A 10314-nucleotide genomic window follows, 5' to 3' on the forward strand; every position below is an offset into this window, starting at 1 on the left:
ACAGCTGGTCCATTTGGTCCCAAATCAAGCTGAAGAGGAGGCTAAGTGCCACCCGACTTCGGGTAACACCCCAGAGCCTACCTCGATACTCTGCGTTGTGTTCTTCACTGAAATGGGGTGGCCACTGGAGCTGGTCAGACGGAGTCCGCCAACAGTTCCACTGACATCAAATCGGCTTTGGGAAGGGAAGGGATTCCGTGAGAAACTCATCATCTGAAAGCCAAGAGCAAGAAGCACTGATGAGGGGTGGGAGAGGACCAGGCCCCTGTGTGAACAGTGAGATCCTAGGAGTGGTTGAGTAGCCCTTGCTCTAGGGGGTGGATACAGAAGCCTGCCTGTGCTTTCCAGAGATGTGGTCTCAGAGGGCTGGCCCTGGGAATCAGTAAGTCTTTCTTCCCCCAAAGTCAATATAGTCAGATCTTCATTTCTTTAGTTTTATGTCTGTGGATTCAGCTAAATGTGGACTGAAAATATTTGAAAAAAAAAAAAAGCATCTGTGTGGCTACTTATTTTTTTTTGCCATTCTCCAAAGCAGCACGTTTTCATTAGCTGTTTGCATAGCGTTTACATTGTTTCAACTGTTACAAGCAACCTTGACTTTATTCAATGTATATGCAGAGGTCTAGGTAGAGCTCTGTAGCAGTGTTTTTAATCCCAGCACTCTGGAGGCAGAAGTAGGCAGATCTCTGTGAGTTCAAGGCCAGCTTGGTCTACAAAGCAAATTTCAGGTCAGTCAAGACTATATAGGGAGTCTTTCCTTTCTTCCCTCCCTTCCTCCCTCCCCCTCTATATGTGGTGTGTGTGTAATTATATTGCATATGTTATGTATATGCATGTGTATATATGTACATGTGAAGCTGTGCATAGGTTTTGTATAACTACCACACCATTTTATATAAAGGACTGAGCAGCTACAGATTAGAAACTCATGTTCACAGGCATCCTAAAAACAGCCCCATGACTACCAGGGGTGGCAAGAAGTATCTAAGAGAGAGATGTTGGTCTATTTTCACTAGCATTCAGGGGGATCAGATGTGCCTTAATCTGGGATGAAAGGGACCCCTGGTCTTTGTCTGAGTTACAGATGGGAGCCTGGAGAGCGCCCGCTCCACAACAACTCATGACGCCATGCAACCCACTGGAATAAATGGATCTGGGTGTCCAGAGCTATGGCGTCTGAGTTCACTTGTGCTCCTGGCTATGGCTTAGACGAGACACTGAACCTCCTCTCTAACGGATGGGGCTGCTAGCATCATCAGTGAGCAAGTAGAAGGGCCGGCACTTTGCACACTGTGAAGGTTGTCTCGGAGGCGGCATTGCTGGGTTACCCTTATGTCCACAGGCTCCTGGCTGTCCTCCACGGGGCAGAGGGAGGTGGCGGCTGGCAGGGTGAAGGTCACAGAGTCAACGGTGGTAGTGTGCACTGAAGAGCCTTGCCAACTCCGTGGCTGTATTCTGACCACAGGGTGAGAATCGGGAGAAAAGAAAGTTTGTGTTGGAGGAAGAACTACATTGTGCAGTGGGAGGAGGGGGTGGGGCTCCACTTTACTGTAGGAGATGGCTGTTTTCAAACAGAAGCCTCATCAAACGCTGCTGGTACCCTATGCGGACTGGAGGTCCATGCACAAGCAGAATTGCTTAGAACTGCATCCCTAGAATAGAATCAGTACTCGGGATGGCTGGTGAATCGTTTCTCCAAGTTTCTCCCCACTACCTACCTAGACCTTTGAAGCTCTGAGTTCCCAGCCCCATCTTTTCTGACCATTGACTGTGACCCCGCCCCCTTTGATAAGACTCAGGACCTGTTTTCAGAGCTTGATACTGCTAATGTAATCTGCCACTGGGGCCCAAGAGAGCAGCCCTGGTCTGAGGAGCTGAGGAGCTGAGCGTAGTGAGGGAACCCCCCTCCTCCTGTGTGTGTGTGTGTGTGTGTGTGTGTGTGTGTGTGTGTTTCCTCTGGGTTACACATGATCTTCACTATCTTGCGTCAGAGTAGCTGTGAGCAGTTAAAATCTCCAAGACTGGGCCCATTAGCATTCCTCTGTGGAAGGACAAAAAAGGTCACAAGGCTTGTGAGGCCCAGGGGACACATAAGGCCCTTTCCTTTCCTAAGAATATATAAGCAAGTAATAATTGCTGGGACACAGTGAGGATGACGTGTGTGGTCCCTCATTCACCCCCCCCCCCCCCNCCTCACCCCCCCCCCCCCCCCCCGCTCCCCTTACCTGCACAGTTCTCCCGGGACTTTCTAAACACTGGGCTTAGCTCTCCACAGTTCCCATTCTGTCCCAAACAAACATCTCCATGGTGGAAAGACTCCATGACACCCACACACCAAGCCTGGTCCCAGTACTTCTCCAGCCCTAAGACTGGCCTCTGGGTCCTTGCCTCGTGTAGTTCAGTATGAGGGCTAGGGCATCAACTTTCTTGGGCATGCACAGCGCAGCTCAGTACCTGTCTGTGTACACAGAGATGGAGGGGGTTTCTAGGATGGCTGGAGGGTCCCCTGGCAATGTCCCCAGCAGGAGGGCAGTCTGCAAATGGTCTACAACCTGAAGTAGCTGGGCCACGATGTGAGCCTGAAAAGGAAGCAGAATATTGCTGTGGACATCACCACCCCTTTGACTATTGTCACTGGGTTACTGTGGGACTCTTAGCAGGGACTGGGAGAAAGAGAGGGAAATAGTAGACAAGAAAGGCCCTGGAGGTCATGGACAAAGCAGGCATCCAAAAGAAGTCCAAAGCATTTGTCTGACTCCCAGGGGCTCCTCCGCCCTCACAGCAGCCCCGTGAGGCAGGTGCTTCTCATCCCCTGGACAGAAGGGCAGAGGAGCGAACACAGAAAAGAGGTGATGTGGGAAGTCAAATATTAGTGAGGTGGAAGGAGGCTCTCGGGAAATTTGGCTCCAGGGTCCATATGAACAGCCACTGAGCTGTGCGGCTCTGTCCTGCAGGTGTGTACACATGGCCCACATATAGCTCCAGGAGAGGTAAGAGCCACAGGCAAGCTCAGCTCCCTGCCCCATCCAAACCCCCAGAGAAGACATTTTCTGTACTAGTTAGTTGGTTCAATGGGTAAGGTTCTCGCAAACTAAACCCGACGGCCTGAGTTCCATCCCAGGGCCCCACGTGGTGGACGGAGAGAATCCGTTCTCATGGGTTGTCCCCTGACCTCCACACGCATGCTGGGGCATGTGTGCCCCTCAAATAAACAAATGTTTAAACATTTTTAGACACATTCTCGTGATGACAAACAAAGCTAGAGCAAGGACCTAGCAGAGGACCTAATAGCATGTGTGTGTGTGTGTGTCTGTCTGTCTGTCTGCCTGTGTATTTGTGTTTGTGTGTATCCATGGTATCCATGACTGTATTTGAGATGTGACTGCATGTATGTATGATGTGTTTGAGTGTGTACATGCAAGTCGGTGTGAGCACTAGTGTGTGAAAACATGAGTGAATATGACTGAATTTGGGAGTTGATCTGAGGGCGTGTGTATAAGTATGGACAAGTGTGCATGGACAAGTTACTGTCTGGTTGACACTACCCATGAGAGTCTATGTGCCACTGCATTGCCATATGAGAATGTACATCCATGCCTGTATGTATGTGCTTGATGGGACGAAGTATGTGTGTTTCGGGGGCTTCCAGGTATGTGCACGAGTGTATGGCCATGTGCCTGTGTGGCTGTGCATATGTAATTGTGAAGGGTGTGGATGTATGAGTGTGTAAGGATGAGCACGGGAGTGTGTTTAGTATCTAAACATGTGGCCACATGTGAGAGGATGACCTTGTGTCTTTGCACGTGGCTGTCCTTCGGTTCTTTATGAACAGAGAAGGCGGCCCATGGGATGAAGGGCTGTGGAGCAGCTGTTATCAAATTAGGCTTTGTGGCTCCGCCATGATGCAGTCCTGAGAGCCAGTACTCCCAAGGCCCACCAGTGACTATGGAAGCCACACCTATCCCTCCTTTCTTGCCTTAGGAGGCTGACTCCCAAAGACATTCTGTCTGCTTGGATGCAAGAGTCAGAACACTGCCCAAATTTGAAAATGGTTCAGATACACCACGCAATGGACAGCGGATGGGGGCGAGACAGAGAGTGGCTCCAGCTACAAACGAGGGAAGCAGGCTTAGGGAGCTTGGATGACTTGGCTTCCAAGTGACAGGCGGGGTTCACTGAGTGCAGCAGCCCTGTTCTGTATACTTGCCCCACACTCTGCTTTCCAGGACCTTCCTCCCAGCTCCCAAGAAGCACTGTAACCTTATGCACCCGCCCAGCATCTGTGGACTGTCGAGAAAGATCCACTTGCAACCTAAGCACAAGCTAGGCATGCAGTGTGGGTGAGGGCTGCCTCTGGTCCAGGGCACCTACCTGGCTGCTATTGGCCTCCATAGGCTCTTCAGATCCCTGGCTGAGGGAAGCTTCCAGTACAGTCCCCACCGCTTGAAACATGGCCCTGATGGCTTCTTGGCGTCTCTGATCCTCAGGATGAACCTTGGCACTGGCTGTCAACAGAGCTTCAGCTGCGTGCTGCAGGACCTGACTGGCCTCCCGCTGGCCTCACCCAAAGAAGGAAAAAAGTGTGAGCCCCTGCCTGGGACGGGCCATTCAGAGAGCACAGAGTGTACTGGAGGGGCCCAGAGCATGGAAGAACGTGTGCCTTTGCCTAGCCCAGCCACTGGAAATTCTCACCTGAGCCACCGAGGTGAGCTCCTCGCTATGGCGGGTCACCTCTCTCAGCGCCTCAGCCAAACCCTGCACCCTCTGCATGTTCTCCAGGTCAGTGGTGAGCACGGACAGTGATCTCAGCACAAGCTCTCTGACCTTGGCACAGAGGGAGAAAGGGCAGGAAGGGAATGATAATTCCAAAGACCCTGTGAAGGCCTTGCAGGAGAATTTGGGGTCCTAGGAATGACTAGGCTCATCTGGGCTTTGTAGACTGGGAGGTAGGGCAGATAGGATAATGGCCAAAAGATACCCACATCCAGATGTTTGAAACCTGTGACCATGTTGCCTTGCAGAAAAAAAAAAAAAAAAGAAATGGTGCTTTGACAAAATCATTCTGAAGATATGATTTAGCCCAGCACCTTCACGTGGGGAGATCCTTTGGCAGCTACAGGTGGGAGCGGTATAATTACAAGGGTCTCCATAAGACAGTCCATAAGACAGAGGTGGGAACACTGAGGAAGGAGATCGGTGATGTGTGCATAGGTGGGAAGAGGATGCATGGGGAGGGGAGGGTTTCAAAAAGGTAGTAAGGGGGTGTTGGTAGTTTGACGACTTACATATTTAGTATGCCAGAATGTAGACCTAGCTGGGTGGTGGTGGCGCACGCCTTTAATCCCGAGCACTCGGGAGGCAGAGGCAGGCGGATCTCTGTGAGTTTGTGGTCAGCCTGGTCTACAGAGCGAGTTTCAGGACAAGTTCCAAAGCTACAGAGAAACCCTGTCTCAAAAACAAACAAACAAAATAAAAGAATGAAGACTAAGCTCCATTGCCTAGAGCCTATGTAAACACACACACACACACACACACACACACACACACACACACACTTACGCAGACATGGAAAAGGGGATTAGGTTAGGAGCCTAGGACTGGCGATGACCTCTAGAAGCTGGAAACACTAAGAAGCAGGTTCTCCCCTACAGCTTCCAGAAAGTTCTCAGCCTTCACTTTCCTCCTCCAGTCATCTTTAGTATGAGGGAGCTGGAGTGCGGCTCTCCAATCCCCTTGAGCTTCCAGAAGTCTGTGACTCCACGGTGTTGGGCAGAGAAAGTGGGTTACCAATAAAGAAGATACTTTGTTCACTTTATACCACTCATTGGAAGAATTAAAGCAGGAAGTGACAGTGACCACTGGGAGACACTCAAGGCTTCTCTGATTCATGAGCCCCACCCCCACCCCAAGAAGTCGCGTGTAGATTTTTTAAAGGACCCGTTTCACGCACCTTCCGTTTGGTATCTGTTCTAAGCTGCCCAGAGCCTGGGCTCTGGTCCTCCTGGTTAAGTTCAGAAGACACAGCCTTGACAAAGTGTAGAAACTGGTCACCGCCATGCTCATCTTGCAGAGCTGAGGAGATTCTCTCTGCCACAGTAGCCTGGAATGTCACACAGTCACTACCTGTGTCCCCACGGCCCACCTGACAAGGAAACCAGAAACGGACTCAATGGTCCCTGTTCAAGAAACTGGATCCTAAAGTCCTGGATCTGGGAGCAGAGGAAGCCCGGTAAAAGGCTCCCGGGAACTTCCTGAGACTGGAAGGCACCTCGACCCGACCCGTTTGCACACCACATCTTTGGGGCAAACCCACACTCCCCCTCCAGCTGCCCTCTTCATCCTAACCCATCCCCCACCTGCACCTGCCTCCCAGCCATGAACTTCTCTTGAGACCTCTCCAGGCTCCGCCCAGAGTTCAATCCTCTGATCTCCGCCCTTGCCCCTGCTCCCAGGACTTTCCCATACTCTGGCTACTAAGTCATATGATATTCAAAGGCATGTGTCCGCGGCTGTATCCTCAGGACTTGGCGCACAGCGGATGGGTACTCTGTAAATATTTGCGGAAGGAATGAGTGTATAGGCGATTCATCACCCGTGCCCTCGGCCGCCTCCACATGCCTCGTAGTTCCTCAGGTTCAGCTGGGTGGAGGCATTTCCCAGGAAAGAAACACCAGGCATCGCTACCACCCACCTTAGCTGCCACTTGGGTCTGCTGTCTGTCCCCTGCCTGATTGGTGACAGAGATGACCACCGTCAGGACAAAGCCATCCTTTTCTTTCCCAAGTGGTAGGAACACAGCAGGGAGTGCTGGTTCAGGGCCACAGTGGAGGCAGGAACCTGGCAGAGTAAAGTGAAGCAATTAGGAGGGCAGAGCCCGCTCCTGCTCACAGGGCCAGAGTAGACTCAGTTACTGGTGGCGTGGCAGCCATTCTAGAAACCCACAGATTTCTGTACCTGTAGAATCATTTCCCTAAAGTGTATGAAAAATTGAAGGACCTTCTCCCTGTTTACAAGTAGGTTTTTGTTTTTTTTTTTTATGGTGGTTAAGTTAAAACATTTTTAAAGATTATTTTTTAAAGATTTATTTATTTAAATGAGTGTTCTGTCTGTATGTTCCTCTGCTCACCAGAGGCAGGCATTGACTCCCACTATAGATGGTTGTGAGCCACCACATGGTTTCTGGGAATTGAACTCAGGGCCTCTGGAAGAGCAGCCAGTTCTCTTAACCCCCGAGTCATCTCTCCAGCCCAAAATGTGTTTTTATTTTATGTGTATAGTTGTTCTGCCCACGTGTATATCTGTGTACTACACACATGCCTGATCCCTAAAGGGGCCAGCAGAGGGTTCTGAATCCTTTCAAATTGGAGCTATCGATGGTCGTGAGCCACCATTTAGGTTCTGGGAATAGAACCTGGGTCTTCTGGAAGAGCAACGAGTTCTCTTAACAACTGAGCCAACGCTCCAGTCCCGGGCGGGTTTGTTTTGGTTTTGGTGTTTTTAGGGAGTAGGGGGAGAGAAAGGAAGAACAGCAGGGGAGAAGAGAAACTCAGCCCCTAAAACTCCACACCCTTTGGAATCAGCCACGTGAGTTAGGTGGGTGGTTCTGCTTGCTTTAATCTTCATACATGTATATGTGATGTGTGTGATATGTGAGAGAGATGTGCGTGTGTGTTTATACCCACATGCCACAGCACACATGGGGGGCAGAGAATAACTTCATGGCATTGGTCCCCTCTTACCACCTTTATGTGGGTGTGAGGATTAAACTCAAGTCCCAGTCCAGAGCAGCAAGCACTGGTACCCAATGAGCCATCGAGCCAGCCCCTTGCTTGTTTGTTTCTTGTTATTTGCCTGGGGGGGGGGGTCTCGTTGTTCTTTGCTTTTCTGAGACAGTGTCTCACTCTGCAGTCCAGGCTGGCCTAGAACTCACCATGGAGCCCAGGCTGGTCGTGAACTCACAGCAATCCCTCTGCACCAGCCTCTGAAGTGCTGGGTGGGATTGTAGACGCGAGTCACCTCCCTTGGTGTCAGTGTTGGTTCAGGGTTTGGTTTTATAGTGTGGGGGTGGATTCTGGCGCTTCCCACATGTAAGCCCTCCAGACAATCACTCTGCTGCCGACCTGCCCCACTACACCTACAGAGAGCTTCCCAGTTGCTATGTCTCAAACCACGTCCCCTTGGTACACGGCATGGCTTGCCTGCTGTCTCTACCACTAGATGTTAACGATCATGAAGTTAAGGATTTTCTCTGTTGTGTCCAGTACTACAAGCCTAGCACCCAGAAGAACACAGCGTGGCATTTGGCATCTGTATGCTGTAAACCTAAGTGAATGGATGACTATCTTTTGTTTCTTAAAGGAGACCCGCACATCACGGAAGTCTCCAGTCATTGTGCGTGCAGTGTGCAGACAATCATGAAGCTTTTGACTTGCAATTGAACAGCACCGTCCAATCACATTTCCTTGCCGTCTTGCTCTCCTGTATGAGATGGGGGATGAGACGAAGGGGGATATCTGGCCTCTCCCTTTGGGTACAAAGGGGACTACTTGCCTTGCTTGGGTTTCCTTTTTCTTTCCATGCTCAGACCCAGCCATTACCTTCTTAACAGCCCAGTGTTTGCGCATTCTTTGGCGGGCATCCGATGAAAACGATGCTCCCTAGAAGGGCTTCCACCCACCTCTCCCTAGTTAAGGTACACTGTTTATGTCATACGGTGTCTGGGGCAGGATACTGTGGAGTGTGCCAGCACCACTCCTGATGCCTCAGTTTGGAAGAAAGTTTCTCTTGGACGAAGGCCCACACAGAGCTCCTGTGATGATCCCCAGATGCCCAGGGCCACAGGGAGAACCAGCAGCCACCAAAATGGAACAGTAAATGGAGGGAGCTGCCCCGAGCCACCCTTCTCTTCATGTTCATTGCTCGTCTGGGTGTGGTTGTCTCAACTGACATGGCTGACTGTGTGGGGTGTCATGCAGTGTAGGTAGGGTCTTTGATGGTCACCCTCTGAGAACCTACGTAAAAAAAAAGTTCTTTGAGAGTTGCTTGTCCTGGGACACCGTCATTCTCTCCTGCCACTTACAAATTGGGGTCAATGAAAGTGTTGAAGGTTCTATGAACCAGATCTTTTTCTGTCTTTCCAGCTAGCTCTAGCTCCTGACTTTTAAAGGGGTGCAGTGCCCCCTTCTGCGGTGCCTCCCTCTCTTGCTCACTCATTCGCTCTCGTGTGTGTGTGTGTGTGTGTGTGTGTGTGTGTGTGTGTAAGACTATGACTGGGTGTGTCCATACATACTGTTGGGTCTCTTCATTCATCTAACCCTCTCTTATACCTTATACTGGGACAAAGTCAGAGTGTCCTCTGGGCCTGTTGGATGCTGTCCTTCTGGTGTGATGACTGGGCCAGGGCTTTGGGGATGACCAAGGCTTCAGAGTCCCTCATCCCGCCAGTCTCCCTCCATTCTACAATAGATTCTATTGCAGCAGCCAGACAGGGATAGTCCCCTCTCTTGGAGAAGATGATCCTGGGGGCTGAGGGAGAGCAGCACCTCTAGCTAGTACCTGACTGCAGACAGAAGCAGTACTCCAGGGGACCCGGGGCTGTGGCAGCAGTGCAGAAGACAGCAAAGCTCGTCAGGACAGTACCCTCCTCTGGGACGATGGCACAGGCGGGCACCTCTGGTATAGGTAGCATGCTAATCACGTAGGAATCCTCCCCATAGGCATGGCTGGCCAGAGCTGGGAAGGGAAGATTCATGTGCTTAGGGGACTGTGTGTCCAGAAACTTAGCCCCTCTTCAGGATGACCTGGGGAGCTTGTTAAGCAAGATTGTTGGGCCTCTGCAGCCCTGAACCCTCTGATCTCTCTGGAGATTCTGGGGTAAGCCCCAAAATACTCCTACCTGACAATTGTCCCCAATGCAAGTCCATGAGGTTCACTTTGAGAAAATGGAGAGATGGAGAGAGAGAGAGAGAGAGAGAGAGAGAGAGAGAGAGAGAGAGAGAGAAGAGACTCAGGCAGATATGGAGCTGGAATTCTGGTTCTGCTATTTACTGTCCAAGTGGCCTTGGAATTGACCTCTGTCATCTGTAAGGTGAAACCAGTAATGACTTCCTCATAGTAACTTCACGAGCAGCTTACCCAGAAGCCATCTCTTTCCATTCCTACACTCTCAACTGTGAGCCCCCATCTGTTCTGCAGCAATGTGCCATTTTACTTGGTTCAAAAAGAACACGAGAAGCCGGGCGATGGTGGCGCATGCCTTTAATCCCAGCACTCGGGAAGAAACCCTGTCTCGAAAAACCAAAAAAAAAAAAAAAA

The 10314-nt window shown here is 50.7% G+C and overlaps 1 protein-coding gene across 1 annotated transcript in view; it reads right to left on the reverse strand.

The window, feature by feature from the left end:
- The window catches only part of LOC126502655 (polycystin-1-like protein 2), a 73069-nt gene that overhangs the window by 38438 nt on the left and 24317 nt on the right, over nt 1–10314 (reverse strand). Inside the window, exons 14-21 of the mRNA XM_050143840.1 lie at nt 9556–9732; nt 6692–6837; nt 5951–6142; nt 4693–4824; nt 4372–4554; nt 2455–2579; nt 1329–1455; nt 82–213 (exon numbers count right to left, since the gene is read on the reverse strand). Of these exons, the coding sequence (XP_049999797.1) occupies nt 82–213; nt 1329–1455; nt 2455–2579; nt 4372–4554; nt 4693–4824; nt 5951–6142; nt 6692–6837; nt 9556–9732 (1214 nt within the window). The remainder of the gene's footprint in view (nt 1–81; nt 214–1328; nt 1456–2454; nt 2580–4371; nt 4555–4692; nt 4825–5950; nt 6143–6691; nt 6838–9555; nt 9733–10314) is intronic.

The sequence above is a fragment of the Alexandromys fortis genome, unplaced genomic scaffold (assembly GCF_014885135.2).
Source record: "Alexandromys fortis isolate MF-2015 unplaced genomic scaffold, M_Fortis_MF-2015_v1.1 scaffold_1, whole genome shotgun sequence".
NCBI classification, from domain to species: domain Eukaryota; kingdom Metazoa; phylum Chordata; class Mammalia; order Rodentia; family Cricetidae; genus Alexandromys; species Alexandromys fortis.